Source organism: Haemaphysalis longicornis, unplaced genomic scaffold (assembly GCF_048455015.1).
Source record: "Haemaphysalis longicornis isolate Haplotype H1 unplaced genomic scaffold, Haemaphysalis longicornis Haplotype H1 scaffold_7, whole genome shotgun sequence".
Classification (NCBI taxonomy): Eukaryota; Metazoa; Arthropoda; class Arachnida; order Ixodida; family Ixodidae; genus Haemaphysalis; species Haemaphysalis longicornis.
The window spans coordinates 56,760,696-56,780,591 of NW_027526422.1; the positions used below are offsets into that span (position 1 = coordinate 56,760,696).

Below are 19,896 nucleotides of genomic sequence, written 5' to 3' on the forward strand. Positions count from 1 at the left end.
TAGCATTTGATTCTGTTTCGGTTTTGTGGCACAGTGGGAAGAGCACCATGTACCTCGCGTTCCGCCCACAGGGTCGTGGGATCGAAACCGGGCGCCGCTAACTATTATTTTTTTTATATAGTGTAGGGGGAGCGGTGCGGACGGACAACAACGCCGTATGGAGGGACAAAGCGAGTGAATGAGATGCAGTCGCATCTAAAAAAAAACCGAGTCGTTCAAATTTCGCTCTCCGTCTCGAAATGGCGGTTTCTATTCCCTACAGAGTACAAGCAAACAGAAAACCTATTAAAGGGTCCGAGTAATTTCTTCCCGTTGTTTCCCTACCTTGCTTTTTTATGAAACCAGTCCAAAAGATTGCGAACAAGGCACTGCATCCCTGGCCGTTCGCAGGCACCAAGAGTGAGACTGGAAAGGAAGCCAGCGGTAGCTGCAGCAGCAGCTGCAGCAAGCCCGGAGATGAGCGCGAGTACGCTCGTCGCCGCAGCAGCGTTCAGCAGATTGCCGAGGCAGCGTGGCGCGAGGCTGCGGGGATCACGGCCGCCCTCGGCACGGGGCTCTCCATCAGCGTCGGAGGACTACTCATCGGCCTCGTACAGGTATGCAAACTATAAAAGTACGCGGCATCTTTGCGAGAAATGCAGAGAGAATATATTTTGTCAGGGCAGGAATACCCTAGGTCAAGTGGGGGAAGAAGATGCAGAAGCCTCTCATCTCGGGACTGGGACTGGGACTAGGACAGGTATGCAAACTGGGACATCTCGGGGTCCATTAGTGTTTCAGAAGCGGGACTGGTAGGCATACCTCGGCAAAGTTGGCGCGGCTCACTCAAACTCACTCACAATTTTTTTTTTCGAATCACCACTCACTCAAACTGAGACTCAATGCTGAGTAGCACATCTGCGCTCACTCAAACTCAAACTCACATTGAGCGCAAAACTCAGAACTCACTCGGACTCAAACTCAAAATGTACTCAGAACTCAAAATGTACTCAAACTCAAAATGTAATCAAAACTCAAAATGTACTCAAACTCAAAATGTACTCAAAACTCAAAATGTACTCAAACTCAAAATGGACTCAAAACTCAAAATGTACTCAAACTCAAAATGGACTCAAAACTCAAAATGTACTCAAACTCAAAATACACTCCAACTCAAAGTGAACTCAAAACTCAAAATGTACTCAAACTCAAAATGTACTCAAAACTCAAAATGTACTCAAAACTCAAAATGTACTCAAACTCAAAATGAACTCAAAACTCAAAATGTACTCAAAACTTAAAATGAACTCAGAATTCAAAATGGGCTGAGAACTCAAAATGAATTCAGAACTCAAATGGTCTCACAGAGATTGAGACAGTGAGAGAGTTAGAGTGAGAGTGTGAGTGTGAGTGTGAGAGTGCGAGTGAAAGTAAGAGTGTGAGTGAGAGTGTGAGTGAGAGTGTGAGTGAGAGTGTGAGTGTGAATGAGAGTGTGAGTGAGAGTGAGAGTGTGAGTGAGAGTGTGAGTGTGACTGAGAGTGAGAGTGTGATTGTCAGTGTGAGTGTGAGTTGAGTGTGAGTCTGAGTCTGAGTGTGAGTGAGAGTGAGTGTGAGTGAGAGTGTGAGTGAAAGTGAGAGTGAGAGTGAGAGTGTGAGTGAGAGTGTGAGTGTGAGAGTGTGAGTGAGTGTGTGTGTGTGGGTGAGAGTGTGAGTGAGAGTGTGAGGGTCAGTGAGAGTGTGATTGTCAGTGTGAGTGTGAGTGAGAGTGTGAGTGAGAGTGAGAGTGTGATTGTCAGTGTGAGTGTGAGTTGAGTCTGAGTCTGAGTGAGAGTGAGAGTGTGAGTGAGAGTGTGAGAGAGAGTGAGAGTGTGAGTGAGAGTGAGTGAGTGAGAGTGTGAGTGAGAGTGTGAGTGAGAGTGTGAGTGAAAGTGAGAGTGAGAGTGTGAGTGTGAGTGTGAGAGTGTGAGTGAGAGTGTGTGTGTGGGTGAGAGTGTGAGTGAGAGTGTGAGGGTCAGTGAGAGTGTGATTGTCAGTGTGAGTGTGAGTGAGAGTGTGAGTGTGAGTGAGAGTGTGAGTGAGAGTGAGAGTGTGATTGTCAGTGTGAGTGTGAGTGTGAGTTGAGTCTGAGTCTGAGTGAGAGTGTGAGTGAGAGTGTGAGAGAGAGTGAGAGTGTGAGTGAGAGTGTGAGTGAGTGAGAGTGAGAGTGTGAGTGAGAGTGTGAGTGAGAGTGAGAGTGTGAGTGAGAGTGTGAGTGTGAGTGTGAGTGTGAGTGAGAGTGTGATTGTCAGTGTGAGTGTGAGTTGAGTCTGAGTGAGTGAGAGTGAGAGTGTGAGTGAGAGTGAGTGAGAGTGAGTGAGAGTGTGAGTGAGAGTGAGAGTGTGAGTGAGAGTGAGTGAGAGTGTGAGTGATAGTGTGAGTGTGAGGTGAGTACCTTTTGCTATATCCTCATAATTATAACCGGAAAGCATTTTTATATTTGTCCTACGTGATCCCCCTCGACGAGACCTTTAATTTGATACCCCACACACCCTAGCAGGGTCATAAGTAATTCATACCAGTCAAACTAACCATGACTCTCATGACTGTAACCAGGACGCATTATTTAAGTGTCCAACGTGATTCCCCTAACTGGTACCTTTCATTTGACTCCCCACATGCTTCAGCGGCCTCAGCTTGAATTTAACCCAATCTATGCCTCATAATGACTATCTCATGATTCGAACTACGAAGCCTTTTTTTATTTGTACCACGTGATTCCCCTCGTCAAGACCATAAATTGGATACCCTACACGCCCTAGCGGGGTCACTTCGAATTTTACCCCAATATAAGACTCGACTGACAATGTCATGGTTATAACCAGGAAGAATTTTTGTATTTCTCCCACGTGATTCCTCTCATCAAGACCATTACTTTGATACCCATCACATCCTAGCGGAATCAATTTCAATGTTAAACCAATCAATGACTTAACCATGACTATCTCATGATATAGCCCTACGACATTTTTGTCCCAGGTGATTTCCCTTATCGGAACCTTCAATTTGATGCCCCAGACACCCAGTGGCATCATTGTGAATTTTAACCTAATTTATGACCCATTTTGACTATGTCATGATAATAATCAGGAAGCACGTGATTACCATCATCGAGACCTTTAATTTGATACGCCACGCGCCCTAGCGTCATGAACTTGAATTCTAACCGCATCTATGACTTACCATGACTACGTCATAATATATCCATAAGTCATTTTCGTCCCGATCGATTTCCCACATCGAGACCTTGAATTTGATTCCCCACATGCCCTCGCAGCGTCATTTTGAATTTTAACTCAATCTATGACTCATTATGACTGCCTGATGACTACAATCAGGAAGCATTTTTTATTTACCCCGCGTGATTCCGTTAATCCGGACCTTTCATTTCATACCTTACACGCCTCAGCCTCATCAGTTTCACTTTTCACCCAATCTAATGTGGTCATTATTCTGTCTTAAGGGGCGCTTCCCAGTCAATTCAGCTAATTCATTTGAAGCAGCAGAAAGGACAGCCCCCGCCCCCATTTCCCCCTGGCTCTCACCTGTTCCTTTGTGACCCCTAGTATATGAAGCCGTTAACAGTAGCAGGCGAACAACCAGCACGCCAGCGCCGCCGTGTGCTTTCCCACCACCCTTTCCCACGCTCTTAGTGGATCCGTCAGGAGGAAACGTTAAGACAACCCTTTTTATGACCTCACCAGTCAATTGTCCTTCACGCGCCCAGCCGCGAAAATTAGGTATACAGCATATCGCCATGAAAATTCAACAAGAAAGTAAAAAAAATCAGACACCCCCTCCCTCCCAACCGATCATGCAGATCGCGATTGGTGCCGTACCCGCAGGTAACCTGAATTCCGAGCCCACCGTGACGCATGAAACTTAACAGCCAACCATAGCTGCCTGCTAGGCTACTCATATGTACTCAAACTCAAAATGGACTCAAAACTCAATATGTAATCAAACTCAAAATGTACTCAAACTTAAAATGTACCCAGAACTCAAAATGGACTCAAACTCAAAATGGACTCAGAACTCAAAATGGACTCAAACTCAAATTGTACTCAGAACTCAAAATGGACTCAAACTCAAAATGGACTCAAACTCAAAATGTACTCAGAACTCAAAATGGACTCAAACTCAAAATGTACTCACAACTCAAAATGTACTCACAACTGAAAATGGACTCAGGATTCACTAGGTCTCAGGCGTACTCAAACTCGATCGGACTCAAACTCAGTCGGGATCACTCGGCTCAAACTCACTCAAGCTCAAATTCACCATGCCACACTAGCCTCGCACTCACTCAAACTCAAACTCACGCGTGAGTTTGAGTCCAAATGAGTCTGAGTGAAAGGACTCATGAGTGAGTTCGCCGACCTCTGCTGGTAGGCCACCTTGGGCGAGAAATATGGAAGGGTGGAGATTGCGTTTGTGGAACAATCATCTTGGAGCCACCAGCGAGTCACTGGTTTGTGGAAATGGTGTCTATTTACACAAAGGGGCCTCCTCTTCTGGTAACCATGCTCAACGTCCTCGCAAGAACCACCCCTATACCTTACCCATTATCGCACTTCGTTGCTCCGCGCACACCACAATTTCTGCTCCACCTTGTGAGCGCAAAAGCGGCGCGTGCCAAACTGCGATTCAACGTGGCAGTTCAGGGATGCAAAACAGCTTCATATAGGTTGTATTCACTGGCGAGGCACGCATACAGGCAACCATGTGAGTGAGCCGTCGCTGGTTACGTCGGGCTCCGCGGGATGGCTGTACTTGTCCGTGCTAAGCACATGGTACGTGTTGGACGTTCCAAACTGTACCGCACCGAACGCAAATACCTCGACTCCAATGTGAGTTCGATAAATAACATCTCTGTTGATACCGTTGATAATCGGATTGAAATGAAGCAGACGGCGCACGCCGGGGTTTTCTTTTCCGCGGCGTGCGGGTGCAGTGGCACAAGCCGCGCCATGTCCATGGCCGTTTCCAGTGTTGACAAGCACAGAAATTGACAGCTAAACTTACCAGTGAATACCCTCTATAGGGTGGCACCCAAGTCGACAATGTGCTGATTAGACGCGGAATGACGCCGCGTTGGTTGGTGTGCGCCTGCAGGTGATCCCTCCGGTGGCCGTGTCCGGGCTGCGGTGCGTCGGCTCGGTGCTCTACCTGCTGCCTGTGATCGCCCTGTGGCGGCCGCAGCTGCTGGCCAGCAAGGGCAATCGGCTCGGCCTGGCCGCCGTGTCCGTGGTGCTGGCGCTGCGAGCGCTCACCTTCACGCTGGGCAGCTCCGCCCTGCCACTCGCCGAGTTCTCGCTGCTCATCAACACCATGCCCGTCTTCGCCGCCGTGTTCGGTAAGAGCTTCCCTCTTGCAACATCACATGTGCAGCCCCAGGTCATATCTCCCCTCGGCGCTCAAAATTCTCCAGGAAAATCCACCAGCGGACTCACTGGAGTTCATATGGTCCCCAGGCCACACTGTCTCGGAGGCGAATGAAAACGCACACGCAATGGCTCGCGAACACGCACACCGAGCCGGCGTGAGCATCGTTCCTCAACACGGGCTCCGCTCTGCAAGACACAGACTAGACTATAGTCACCTTTAATGATATCACAGAACACTGCCACCTCTCACGTCGACAGTTCCCTCCAGCTCACCCATCCCTTACGATACGCCGGGCGCGTATGTGGCGACTCCTGCAAACGGACGCTTTCCCAAGCAGAGCCCGCCTCCATCATACCCATCCATGACAATTCCCTTCATCAGCACGCCCTCTACATGGGGATCCCGTCTCACTAAGTCCTTTCACCGCCGCTGGATGAAAGGCGCACTGCGTGCGCTCTCATCCAGCGGCCGTGGTCCTTTCATATCGGAATACCCCAAGCCCCGTTCACTATAATCACCAGCAGCGGGGCAGCTTTGACCGGACCATACAAGAAGCCCTGGTCAAAAAGAGCCGTTGAAGCCACCGCGCTTCTGTGACCACTTGCTTACATGAAGTTTCTTCTCTCTTTTTCCATTTTTTGCTTTATATTCACCCACGCATTTAATAACAACCACAATAATATAAAATTCACCGGCTATTCCATTCTGGGAAAGTGGTTGTGCAGAGTAACTGCATGCGTGTGTTGGGGCGTGTTATCGCGGTTCTTCCCCGGCAAGTGGTGAGTGTGTGTTTCGTGTCTGCGGTCAGGTAGTCATCGAACGGAAGTCTGTCGCACATGTTGAAGCTCCAGCCGAAATGTCGATTCAGAAAGTCTCTGAAACCTCGAGCAACTAAACTCTTAGAAGTTGACACATTGTCACCGAAGGCGCTTTGTGACACACATTCTCTGACACGCTATATGCATCGTGGGCTCTCTCTCATTGCTTATACAGTGCAGTCTTGCCGGCACGCTCGTTTAACGCCGCATTAGTATTGCACGCCGTCGACGATTGCACTCCCACAGCTGTTTTCGAGCTCCGTTCGCATCGCATTTTGTAGCGTAAGCTACACTGGCCGAGGTTGAGCAGTTTCGCGTGGACCTTGAAGGGCCGTGCTGCGCAAGCGCGAGGAGCATTGGATTGAATTGGATTGGAATAAATTGGATTGGATTGAATTGTATTGTTGAGAATTAGGTCTGCGCATTCCAGAGGAGTGATGTCATAGCCGCGGCAGACGCACTGGCGCCGGCCCAGCTGTGCGCCTCCGTTGCGGAGTAGCCAAGTCTGACGGTGCGCCGGAGCCGCATGACAGCCGTTTCGCGTGGCTCCTGGAGAGCCGTGCTTCGCATGCACGGGGAGCAGTGACTGGACTGGACCAGAACGCATTATAATTAGCTAATCCTAGACAACCAGGAAACCTAAGAATAACCACCTAAACCTTAGCTCACGCTACGTATATCCTGGCATAGCCGAGCAAAGCCTCTGCTAGTTTTTTGAAGACGATAGCTTTTCTTGGGCTACTTAAATGCAGAAATTTTGGTCTGTCTGTTTGTCTGTGACTCGATTCAGCCACCTGGCCAAAGTGAAACTAAGTCTGCGCGATAGTCTTCTATATCCACAGCCAAATCTAAACGACTAAGTCCGGTGTCAATGTTCATACTTGTCAACGTTGTTGAACAAGCCATTACGCAAATATAAGGCGGAAAATCAATCCACAAGTCATATTTGCAGCGAATTTTTTTATTAATAAATTCATGGATGCTTCGTTTCTGCGATAGCAAATGAAATACTGCATCAACTGAAGAAAACCGTCGCCTGCTGTTGCCCGTGGTACTATAGCTCCTGGCGGCATTTAACTAACCAAACGGCAACAGCAACGAAATGTTCCAGTAGATAGGTTCCACGTTCCGCTTGGATCAATGCTCGTGGAGTAGGGCAATGTGGTTCTATAAACGTTGTATGGTTGTAGTAGGGTGCCTCGATTCACGCGCTCTCCGCCGTACGGCAGCTGGCAGCACTGGCATCGAGGCACCCGAGTAGGAGCAGTGGAACGCGGTAAATTTCTAGCAAACCTCTAGCATGTTATCTTGGGAGGAACGAGACGGGAGAATAACAGCATGAGAGGTGAGCGGGAAAGACAAGGGAGGCCTTACGTGGCAAGGGCGCCAGTCGACTATCGTCTTTCGTCGACATTTGCAACGAAAGGAGCATATACACGGCCATTTTTAATAGGCTTCACCATGCAACACACAGTGTGGGAAAGCCAGCTTACAAAAAACAAGCTTACACTCGAGTCACAAGATAAGGTATCAGAGTACCGCCACTGAGGCACGCAAGTCAGCAACGGCGGCAATTTCGCCGTTTATCAGAGTTGCGAGATTGCGGCATCTACGGCTTCGCCGCTAAATGCGACAGGGTCTTTTGTTAACGACACTGAGGAAGATGCAGCAAAACGGCATCTTCGGGCACGCTTCTGCTGCTGAAATGCTGGTACGCGCGTTACCCTTGATTCGCGTTCGGAACGACTTCAGTCGCGCGCAACCGTAAAGCCGGGAGGACGATCCAAGTGCTAAGTCTACGAGTACCGACTAAAACGCACAAACAACAAAATGGCGGCGCCCATAAACCGTCGCAGTGTAAATAAATGCCACGTGATGCGAACTGACCTATGACCATGGCGGCAGCATGGAACAATAGGCGAAATGAGTGCCGATACTGTGTAACCTTATCTAGTGACACTAGTTACACTGATCTCTTTAACGTCGCCTTAACTTCCAAACACGGCTGCTTTGCTGGGAAGAAGTTTTTTCAGGGACAAATAAGCTGTTTGATATCAAAATTTTCTTAAGCTGGCTTTCCCACATTGTGTTTCTTTTTTGTGTGTGCAGACGTCATAACGTCTTGCATTCTAGGCACAAACAGCTTCGCTGTAATTATAACAATTTTATGTGCACAATGAATTCGCCCTCGCAGTGGTGTTGACTTTTACATAGGTGCACTTGCTAGCCCACCACTGCCCTTCTATTTACCCCGCCCACTGTGCGCTACGGCCGCCGCAGGCTGCACCATTCTGAACGAGCGGTGTGGGGCCCGCGAGCTGACGGCCGGCCTGCTGGTGCTGTGCGGCGTCGTGGTGGCCTTCCTGCCCAGCATGCTCCTGGCGTCCGAGATCAGCGCGCCCATCTCGGGCATCGTGGTCACGCTGTCCTGCGCGCTCTTCCAGGCCATGGCATTCGTCATTCTGCGGCGGCTTTCCTGCCAGGTGAGTCAAACCACCGACAAGTGAACTAGCTGCTCCTACTGCGGATGCTCATCCTTCCGGCCAACTGCACCTTGCCCCCATTGTTCATATTGTAATAAAGGTGATGGGTACTCCTCTTACGCGCGATCAGCAAGCCTTACCAGATCGCCTTCACAAAGCCCGGTTCCTAAAGAACATCCAAAACGTCTTCTGTTACGCATCCATTATAAGAATGAGGAGGAAGTTGTTTGGAGGGACTGGACGTCATGGTAAGGCGTAACACCGCACCTGAACTGAACTGTCGTCATCAGTGATTTCACTTCTGGTGGAGCCAGCACCAGTGTCGTGCACACAAGCAGTGAAGAACCATGTGATTGCGGAAAGAGTAACTGCGAATTTACCTCTTCGACACTTGCAGAGTTGTATTACCACAGACAAATATCCGCACGCCAAGCAGCACTTAGCATATGCAATGGCCAAGCAATGTTGCCAGAGGGCCAGGGCACCACCACGCTCCTACACTGCGAAGCTCTCGCCGCTGAGGTCACGTGACTTTTGGTAGCATTAGTGTTGACATCGACAAGGGTCACTTTTCGCGTTTGATGACACATAAAACTTTCGCCTATGGAAGAGACGGTGCAGCTACTCGACTATTGGTCAACTGGATGCTTCAGTAAAGTGAACAGTTCACTTTAGCTTCAGTCAACGGTACGGATTCAATGGCTTTAGAACTCTCCTAACTGCTGCTAGGACGCTCTTATAGGGTGAATGCAAAGGAGGATGCGCTCAAGCCTAGCAGAACGGCCAGTGATGTGGAACACATATGGTACCAATGCACATTGTGTTTGAGTAAACATCACAGCATTTCAGCTTCAAATGGTCATGTCGGCAAGTTGCCAGCATTTGAGTTATCCGTTATCAGTTATCAGTTTGAGAGTTATCAGTTTGAGAGTTATTTGAGTTATCAGTTATCCGTAATTAATGGCCATCAAAAAGAGGGGGGAAACTTTCCACCCCCCCCCCAATTTTGGGATTTAGCCTTAATTTAAGGATACAAAGAGCCTTAGTTTCACAGTTTAGGTCAGTAGAAGGGTTACTGTATTGCTAGTTTTATTTTGAAAGGAGTTGAGATAGTGCGGATTCCTCACCAATTTTTTTCCCGTTTCTCAAATTCTCCCCCTTTTCTGGATATCCCAAGTACTGATATTCATTTGTCTGCGGTATTTATTTTCCTGCTGACGTGGTTTAACATGAATTCCTATTAGCACGCATTCCTTACCATCTTCTTTTAAGGCTACACATCTTTGTTCTGCTGCAGCCCCATTGTTCTGCATTTATACCCCTGTCACACGGGCACTTTCAATCGCGATTGAATCGATCCGGATCGGGCACCTGCTACACGGCAGTTTCAATCGCGATCGAGCTCGATCCCGCTCGAACTCAATCCTGGTTTCTCAAGCGCGATCGAGGCTTCCAAGCGCGATTGAACGAAAGCGGCGATACTCTCGTCCCCGCTCAGTAATGGCACCGAATGTGACAACTTCAACTAACGCCACAATTGTGCCAAATAAGCGTGAGGTAATATTTACATAGTTACGTATACCTACGACCGCGCGAAGTTACCAGACGCCGGCCGCAAGTACATGGTTAGCGCCATCTGGCGAACACGAGCGCAACCCGTGCAACTTCTCAATCGCGATTGAAACGTGCCGTGTAGCAGCGGCAGTACGCCGAGCGCGCTCGAAAACTCGATCGCGATTCACTTCAATCTTCCCCTCCTCCACTTTCTCTCATTGCACAGTACCTCTTCAAAAGCAGTCTCGCCCGAGTAGTCTGGAGATGTGAGGCTGTTCCCTTCATTTGTTTGATGTTTCAAGCCTCATCCCAGTATACCCTAAGGGGCACCCTAGGCTCTCCACAAAATTATGAACCCCATGATGTCGATTCTACCTTCTACACCCCCTTCTACAGTGCTCCCTACCTTCTAAATCACCCTTATTTTACTTGACCTAGAGTCCTGCTGCTGAAATAAAATGTTTTTTTTCTCTCTCTCTCTACAATTAAGGTAAATGCAATGCAATTTTTATAGAAACTTCTTAGCTGAAGGGTTGGTCCCTTAACTGTAATTATTTAGCCGACCTTTTATATACAGATAATGTTATAGCATCTTGCATCCAGCACTGATCAACTTTTTATAAAGTGATTCACCCCAAGTTTAGTAAAGTCACAGTTTGTGCCTGCATGTTTTGTGAGAAAAACACTGGATGGTTCATGACTCAGCATGGAATGGTATCAAGGCATGGCAGAAAAAAATCGACACTTTAGTGAGCGTAGAAAAAAACAATTCCCACTGGATTCATTGAGTGTTACCCCTCTACACTATATATGTAGCTAACATGTGCCTATTCCGCAATCCAACCGCAGGTATCGCCCATCACAGTGGCCTTCTGGACATCCGTGGCCACCGTGGTCCTGTGCATCCCTCCGTCCGCAGCCATGGGGCAGCTTCAGGCACTGGACACCGTCCCATTGGACATTGCGTACACAGCTGGTGCTGGCCTCACGGCAGTGCTCACGGCTTTGCTGCCGGCCATTGCTTGTACCCTAGCCGAAGCCGGCCGTGTGGCCATCGCCACCACATCGAGTGTCATCTTCTCCTTTGCGCTCCAGGCAGCGGTCCAGCTCAAAGCGCCCACGCCGTGGGCTGTAGTTGGTGCGGGCTTCATTGTAGCCGCTGTGGTCTGCTCCAACCTCAAGTGGGACCCATCCATCGATATCTTGGAGAAACTCAAGTTGAAGGGCAGCCAAGACAAGGAGCCACTATTCGCAGTCAAGGACTATGGCACGGTGCCACCAGCTTCTGGAAAGGTGCCTCCTCAGTGATAAATGCTGCCACGGAAGATTGCTGGAGGGCCAATAGCTTCAGTGTTTCTGTCCGAGGGCGCACAACGGTTCATGTTCAGTGGAAGTACAGCACCGATGCTGTTGTGAAGGACCACAAATGCAATTTAGCTGTAGCTTTGGGAGTCACTTAATTTTTTCTAGGCGACTATGCGTGCAGATCAACTTGACCGTAGTTCCTTCTCCCTGGCAATGCCGTTAATACCCTGTGACTGTGGCGACTATGATCCAAAAATGGTGCTGCCGTCAACAGACGAATGAAGATGTGCACGTTTTATGTAAATAGGGGTGATAACAGCAAGTGGCAGCCAAGAACAGTGTCAAGGTGAAGCTGTCAATTCTGACAACGATGAACATGTCACCAAGTTACAGACTCAGTGCTACTGACTGCATTGTTCTTGCTTCAGGCTATAGATATCCACTGGTGAAAGAGTTCTCACCAACCCAGTGCTACTTGGTGAGAGGATCTGGGTTAGATTCCCAGCCTATAAGGCTGCATTAGTGATGCAGGTGAACGAGACACCCTTAAACACAGCCTCTGTTTAGGACGCTATGTGGCGCAAATTAATTTGAAGTGCTTAACAGGGCTATGTATCCACTATAGGACAAGTTTTGGGGCATTAACACCCAGATCTGAATGTTTGTTATGCTTTAAGAACAAAACGTTTGTGCCAACGCTTTTTCAGACTTGAAAGAATGCAGCAAAAACTCACGAGGATCAAAATAAACCTCCGACCAAGGTGTACGCATGTTACGAGATAAAATGTTTCTTAGTGATATTCTGTGAACTCCCTTATTTCCTCCCCTTCATTTTTTCTTCACGAACCAAGAGAATTCAACAGACAGGCCGCTTAATACGTTTCAGAAAACCTCAACATAAAACAAGAAGGAAATGAGGAATGTGGCCACACTTCTATGGTCAGCGGGTGTAAGGAAATGGGTTCGGTGTAATTAATAAAATAAACTACATACAGTCGAGCCCGCTTATAACGAACACAACGGGAAACCGAAATCACTTCGTTATATCCGCTTTTCGCTATATCTGGACAGAAAATCTATGTATACCAATGGTAACGAGAAACGAAGATTTGTTCGTTATAGCCGCTATTTCGTTAAAACCGGGTTCGCTATAAGTGGGCTACACTGTATACCGTTCCTTCCAGCTTCATGCTACACTGGCCACATTTTATAATGACCTGATAGTACCAAGTACGTATTAATTGCTAGGTTCTAAAGAACTTCTTGACCTGAAAAGTAAGCAAACTACAATTGCACAGCATTCACTGTAATACGCTGCAATATGCTCAGTATCGGGCGAGCTGTTACGTTGCTTTGGAACTCTCTCAACAATACCAGTGGCTACAACCTGGGCCACTCTGACAAACAAGTCCACCGTAGAGGAACAGACGCCTGCTCTGTAGGATTACATGAGACACCGAGAAGTCACAATAGCCTGTCCTTGTATGCTCGGTGTTCACATCAAGATAACAGAAATCTCTTGATACAGAGACAGTTACTTTGATTTCACATAAAAATTTATTGCATGCAGTTTGCTACTCATTGTGGCCATTGCAAATGCAGCCAGATGGCTTGTTCACTAACATCCATTTGACATTTGCTGCAGCAAGCTTTTTCAACGGCAAAGCTGTTTAGCAAATCGTAATTTCTCGTTTCCGTAGTTAAGAATACCAAGAAATTGCCGAGCGTGCGCACGTGAGCGCAGGCCTGCGGCGACTGCCAGGCATTTAACAAAGCCAAGAAAATGGCTAGCGCTCATGTGTACCTGCCTCACAACAACCATAAGGCATCCCCTGTGCACGTTTGTCAAACCAAGCATACAAATTTTGAGATACTGGCCAAGATTGGCCAAAAAAAAAAAGAAACTGGCACATTTGCCGTAACCGTAGCAACACTTGCTCGGAAAGAGTAAGACTGCAGCATTCGCCGTTATTGTGGCAACACTTGCTTGAAACGAGAAAGACACGTCAGAGCGTACGCCCCTCCAAGGTGATGTCCAATGATTATCACTTCAAAAAAATGAAGGAAGCTCACACTTATAGTAACAATTGTGAGTACAGGTCGTTGCGGCAGCGAAGAAGACGCAAATCGGCTGAAATCGTGGACTTAAACCGTCACGATGGTCGTGAAGGTCGCGTGCAGCTTCGCTACCTTCAAGCCTTACGCGTTAGTGTGAGCTTCCATCATTTTTCAACCCTATTTCATCTAGGTAGGTACTTTTGTCAGTCTAGATGTCATTAGCACCAACGCAGTGTAGACACACACATGAACCTTCAGATCACGACAGCAGATCTCCATTACCAGACATTGCCATTACATGTCATTAGTACTAGTGACCTTGCTCTATAAATTCAATATGAACCTTGCGTAATCGTCAATTTCCTATTGACATCAGACTGCTAGAGCGACCTATGCACAGCAGGGTTTACTTTCTTTTGACCTCTTTCTGAGGACAAAGAAATAACATGTTTGTCACCTGACCTGCTCCTCCTCCTTCACAGAATTCTCATACTAACACAGTAAAAAGGACCGTGCGTGCTAATTTTGACTTGGTAGCCTGTTATCAAAGGCAACTTTCCCTTCCCTTGTAGGTAAAAACAAGCCAGATACTTCAGATGCATGTTATGGACATCTGCTGGTTTGCTTGGGGCAGTCTTCTTACTCTCTTAAAGGCCAACTGCACTCAAAATTTTGATCTCTTGAAAACACTATGTCCGTATAATCTGCTGAAAAAGAAATAAAGACTTAAAATACAACAGCTGATATACACGCGTGGAAGCCACAAGCGGTCAGCAAAAAGCGGTGATTTTGAAACCGAAATCGAGGATAGTGCGGCCATTGAAGTGACGTTGCAGCCGTCCAGCGAGCGGCCGGTCAGCAGATCGGGAGCGAGCCTGCGCACAGGGTCTACACGTGCACAGGGCAGCAAATGGGTGAAGCGTTTGCAGCAGAGCTCGACTGATTGTCTCAGCAGCGTGGCTCACCAGAGGAAGAAGCCCCCCGTCGGCTGGAGCGTCACAGGTGCATCATGACTGTTCACGTGATCTGTTGGCAGGTGCAGCGTGGTCTGTGACGGAGCTTTTTTAAACGCTTTTGACTTATTAACGAGGCATTTCACGGGGCTACCACTTGTGTCCTAGCTGATTTGGTGGTACGTACCCCACATTACAAATAAATTTGGTCGAGGTGAAATTTGAGTACAGTCGGCCTTCAAGCAACTGCTCAAACAACTCTGCTGTTTGGCCTTCGTGGCACGACGGCGGAGTCGTAGGTTGTTACACTGACAGCTTGGGTTCAAGCTCCAGCATTCCCAACGTTTTTTACCACGACTCATAATTTTCAAAAATATTATTCTCTGTGGTCAATTCTACGCATTATTTTCGAAAATGAGGTGGCTTCGATATTTTGTAGGTCGGTTTAGGTGCAGAGCACATCCTACCAAGATGTTTAATTAATGTTATGCATCTTGCCAAAAGTGCCGGGCTTGTACTTCTCTAAGGATGGATTGTCACTTGTCAGGGGCAGATTTAATTGTCCACCAGTACTGATGCACTTAGACAGAGTTTCTTTCAGTTCCCACAAGACAATTCTTTCAACAGAAGCAGTACAGTAAGAACAGCAAAGTTTTCAAATTGTCTCAAATATTTATTGTTTGTGTACATCTAATAAAAAAAAAAACCCTGGCAGGGTTATCTGCATATTCTCTCTGTTAGCACAATTAAATCACACACTTTCTGAAGTATTCTCTAGAAAAAGGGACAGAATTAAAATGCAGAAACATTTGAAAGTGTCTTTTAAAACAACAAAGGGACCATCGGTATTTGGTGAAGAAATGAACTAGCCAAGCAAAGCTTGTTATTGTTGCCTTTCATACTATTTTTACTGCACTGCTCAAAACCTCCTAGATGGCTTTCCATGTAAATTAGTGCTGAAGCTACGATGATGCACAAAGTTTTTAGTAGTGACCAATAGCATTCTGCTGCAAACCAAAACAACAACCGCAGTCACCGCAAATTTGGTATGCAATATTGCATCTATGAACCCTATCGTAAAACACTAAAATTGAAGCAATGAATACAAATGCAAGGCACTAACAATCCCACAGATTCACAATCTCAGGCAGTCCATATGTCTTCCAAGTATCGGCCTGCCTTCTGCAACTCCTTCACAAATGCTAAACCATCCTGCTTGCTCACAACAATGTGCTCCTCCTCCAGAACATCCACAATGGTGTCTCTCACACTTGTCGCCATGCTGACAGCGTCGCCACACACATACACACAGGAATCATCCGTTGAAATCAGGCGTGCCATGTCTCCCCGCAAAAGCCTTATGCTGTCTTGAACATACTTCCCACCCTGGATAACACCATGGCACTCCCTGGATTCTTCCTTTTCCACTATCTGTGTGTTTGCATCAGAGCTCAATACCCGCTCATCTGGCTCACCACTTGTGTCTTCCAACTTGTGGGTTGTCTCTCCACCAATAGCATCTCTGGAAAACGAGACAACTAACTTTGAGAGCACACCTCTGCCCAAAAGCGACTTGAGCTCATCTTCGTACAGAAAGTCCAAGTGGCGGTGGCGGCACCCTGTGAACAGCCAGGTCTCTGCAGCTACTGTTTCGGGACTTCGTGCCATAGCATCTCTCCGCCACTGCAGGTATGAAAGAAAAGGCGCCACTCCCGAGCCTGGTCCAATCATTATAACAGGCTTGTCCAAAGACTCCGGAAACCGGAAAGTTGTGTTCTTTCTCAGGTAAATCCAAACACTGCCACAACCTGTTTCACTGAGTGACAGAGACTCCATTCTCAATGCCAGGTCTGGCTCTTCGCAATGTGCTTTCGCAATACTTGTCAGCCAGCCGGTGCAAAGGCCCTCTTCATTTTTGCCAGGTATTGGGCAGCGCTTGTACAGAATTTTGAACCTGCGTGGCGCTGAATCTTCTTGAGGTGACCAGTTGGAGACAGAGTAATAGCGTGGCAGCAGCCGTGGCAGGTGCTCCAGCAACACAGCGAGATGAGGCTTACAGGTCGGGAAGGCCCTTAGAATATCAAGAAAGCTGGTTCTCGCTTCAAGGATGAAAGTTATGTAGTCCTTGCTGCCTTCCCTGCTACTAAGTTCTAGAAGGCGCCTTTTCTCCTTCGCGTCTTGTGTGTGCTCCGCGAGTGTTCTCAAGAATATCTTCTTGGGAATGCCTCTAACGTCGCAACAGGTAGTCAAAAGCTTTTCCACGGTTAGTGGAGCTTTGGGAAGGTGCTCCATGTTTCTCGCCGTCTTTGAGTGACTCACGGCTATGACACGATCGCCAGGCACTGCGAGCCTTTCGATGACGTAGGCCACCTCCGAAGGCCTATTCAGGCAAAGAAAACCGAATGAATCACCCGGCTTAAAGCAAACGTTCATGTTAGAGCTCGCCGGAAGCTGAAACTCGAGTTCCCAGGCTTCTTTGACAGCATCAGACGATGTCAATCGTACAGCGGACGTCAGCGTAGCAGGTAGAAGTTTTGATTCTTGAAACGGCAATGGTTGGCCTCCTTGCCAGACCTTGGTCTGGGAAGTTGGCTCCACATCAGGCACGCCGAATTCCACAGAAACCAGCGGATCTTTCATTAGCGGGAGTGTGAGCTCTACAGACATTGCCAGGGAACACTTCGTAAGGGATTTCTCGCCAACACTTTGAGCGGGCAAGCACTGTTGGCCTTGTATTTCGGCAGTCATCTTTGTAGGCAGAGAAGAGCGCAGGGCTGACCAAAGCCCTGCAACCCAGGGTTCAACAACGATCTCTAGGCCAACCGCGTCGTCGGCATAACCCGTCTCGTAGAACCGCACTGCGCCCAACGCCTCAAAATGACTGTCGAAGGTCCTGCAACCGTTGCAGAAGTTGTTATAGTTTGTGTCACCAAGACCGAGAATCGCGTATTTCACGCCGTTCAAAAGGCCGTCTGCTGCCTTCCGCAGGTAGCGGAGGAAACGCCGCGCTTTTTCAGGTACTAGCCCCTCATCTGTCGTAGACGTGACGAGAACAACACAGTTTTCCTTCGACAGGTCAAACTCACAGCCGAAGGTGCTCGCGCAGTGCAGATCTGGCAGAAATCCTTGCTCTAGAGCGGCGTTATTCAATCGGCGAGCTATTGCCTCCGCTTGTCCAGTCTGTGAAGCGTACAGTAGAAGGAACCGCGTTTGTTCTGTCCACACCGAGTTTTCGCACATTTTTCCATGGCTTCCAGCGAACTATTCGAGATATGAACCATCTGATAAAAAGCAGCACTACGGTACACGTGGGTTACGCACATCGTGTTCATGGAATGTTTTTGTTTGCTTTTGTATGTGAACGAATCCGATGGCTCAGGCTCGACCGCTCAACTAGCGTGCGCTAGCCAACGTTGGCATTAGCTAAACAAAACTTAATGCAGCAAACTACTTACTTTATTAATAAAATAACATTTTATTACAATTACTGAGGGACCTAGTATTTTAACTTAAAAACAAAAAAGCCCCGGTAATACATCTTTTAATCTAGTACAACTTGAAGCCAACCTAAGCCAATTCAAGTAAAAGCTTGAATCGACTGGGCTTGCCAAGTTCGCAAGCTGCGCATTCGCAGCGCGTGTGTCAGCGTGCTGGGTACGTGTTTACACGTAAACAAGCACAATGTGTTCCAATTCTTGCGATTGCGATGAACTCAGTAACGCAGAGCCTTCAACAAACGGTGTTACAAATGTTACCGCGAGCGACGTCTGCAAAACCTGCGGGGAGGTGGCTCACCTGGTACTGCGCAAAAGGGATCCGTATTGCAAGACGTGCTTCATCGTAAGTTGCACGCACAAGTTTCGGTCAACTCTGGGCAAATCGAAGCTGTTAAAGCCTGGAGACCGGGTCCTGGTTGCGTTCTCCGGTGGTCCTTCTTCCGCTGCTATGTTGCAGCTCCTCCGCGACGGCTTCTCCGAGGAGGCGCACAAACGACTTCTCTTCGATCCGAGCCTCGTATGCATAGATGATTCAGCCGTGCTGGATAACCAAGACAGCGAAGTAGCGCTGAAGGAGGTCACTGAACTCATGAAGGACTCTGGCTTTCCGTACTACACGTCAACTCTCGACTTCGTGTACTCATCGGAGTGCTTAAAGCTGGATTGCGCGGCTCATACCACGCTTGTAACCGACACTGTAAGTCCACGGACGGCGTTTATGGCCAGCTACCAAGCGTTCAAGACTCTCACGGACCGCGAGTCGTTTTACAAACTATCGATGCGTCGTTTGCTACTTAGACTAGCGAGAGATAACGGATTTGTGAAGGTGTTTACCGCCGAAACGGGTACCTTTCTGGCCGCCACGTTGCTGTCGACCATAGCGCTTGGACGGGGAGCGCAACTGAGGGAAGAAGCCGGCTTTCTCGACGATCGTGACCCGCAGGTACAGATTTTGCGTCCGATGCGCGAGTTCTCGAGCAAGGAAGTGGCGCTGTTCAATGTTCACCGCCGCGTTCCATTCCGCGTGCACAAGGCGCCGAGCACGGCTCGTGACTCCCGCGCCAGCATAGCGAGGCTGACGGGAACATTTGTGAACGGTCTGCAGGAAGACTTCCCGGCGACTGTGTCGACTGTTTGGCGGACGGGCGACAAGATCGCCTCCCGGTCGTGCGCAAGAACTGCTTCGAGCTTGTGTAGGCTTTGCGGCTCGCCGCTAGACACGGTGGACGTGGCGCCGTGCTCGGCTGTAGCAGCACTTGAGCTCACGCGAGACATCTCGAGGCTGCGAGTTGCCGACGCACAACCAACGTCCGAAGTGCCGGATAGCGATGAAGAAGTTTCGCGAGTCCTTTGCTACTCTTGCCAGGCCCTCGTGAGGAGTGGTGATGCTAGTGCGCTGTTGTTGCTGCCTGACATTAACAAGACGAGTCCTAGTAGCTGATTACTGTTTCTTTATATATTTTTTTTATTTCGGTACAACTGCAGACTGTATTGTAGAGGCAAAGCGCTACACATAGGCTCTGGCTCTTACTTCAAGGACTGGATGACTAGCACAGCTGTTAGTCATTTCTTGTATTCACCTGCCTCGTATGAACTTAACCCTTTTAGAGATTGTGCCTTATCCTCTGTAAATACTATTCTTGTGCACGATTGGTTGGTACTTCGGAAAATAAAGTTAATTTACATGCTGCTTTTGGGCCTAGCACGTTTTGGTGTATATTTATTTCAGTACGTTGAACATCTTAGGCGCTTCGGTTGGTCACTGTGCTTGGCTTCATCACTGAATTTTTTTGCCTGTCGACCGACTTTTTCTGCCGTATTGAAA

General features: G+C 48.2%; 3 protein-coding genes across 8 annotated transcripts in view; 2 read left to right on the forward strand and 1 right to left on the reverse strand.

Annotated features, from left to right (window-relative positions):
• The window catches only part of LOC144145711 (solute carrier family 35 member G1-like), a 69,933-nt gene extending 57,570 nt beyond the window's left edge, over positions 1-12,363 (forward strand). For all 6 annotated transcript variants that reach the window (XM_077677399.1, XM_077677398.1, XM_077677402.1 and 3 more), the window contains 4 exons: positions 391-596; positions 5,131-5,371; positions 8,502-8,704; positions 11,108-12,363. In XM_077677399.1, the coding sequence (XP_077533525.1) occupies positions 391-596; positions 5,131-5,371; positions 8,502-8,704; positions 11,108-11,566 (1,109 nt within the window). In that variant the 3' untranslated portion in view covers positions 11,567-12,363. The remainder of the gene's footprint in view (positions 1-390; positions 597-5,130; positions 5,372-8,501; positions 8,705-11,107) is intronic.
• Positions 12,364-15,206: 2,843 nt separating this feature from the next.
• On the reverse strand, positions 15,207-17,953 carry LOC144145709 (methionine synthase reductase-like). The gene has a single exon (XM_077677395.1). It carries the CDS (start codon positions 17,812-17,814, stop codon positions 15,718-15,720), a length of 2,097 nt encoding a protein of 698 aa, XP_077533521.1. The 5' UTR covers positions 17,815-17,953; the 3' UTR covers positions 15,207-15,717.
• Positions 17,954-18,163: 210 nt separating this feature from the next.
• Ctu2 (Cytosolic thiouridylase subunit 2) lies at positions 18,164-19,773 on the forward strand. The gene has a single exon (XM_077677397.1). The coding sequence runs from the start codon at positions 18,256-18,258 to the stop codon at positions 19,510-19,512; it is 1,257 nt and encodes a 418-aa protein (XP_077533523.1). The 5' UTR covers positions 18,164-18,255; the 3' UTR covers positions 19,513-19,773.
• The last annotated feature ends 123 nt before the right edge of the window (positions 19,774-19,896 follow it).

Coding starts and splice junctions, on each gene's coding strand:
- LOC144145709 (XM_077677395.1), bottom strand. CDS start 17,814: ATGTGCGAAAACTCGGTGTGGACAGAACAAACGCGGTTCCTTCTACTG.
- Ctu2 (XM_077677397.1), top strand. CDS start 18,256: ATGTGTTCCAATTCTTGCGATTGCGATGAACTCAGTAACGCAGAGCCT.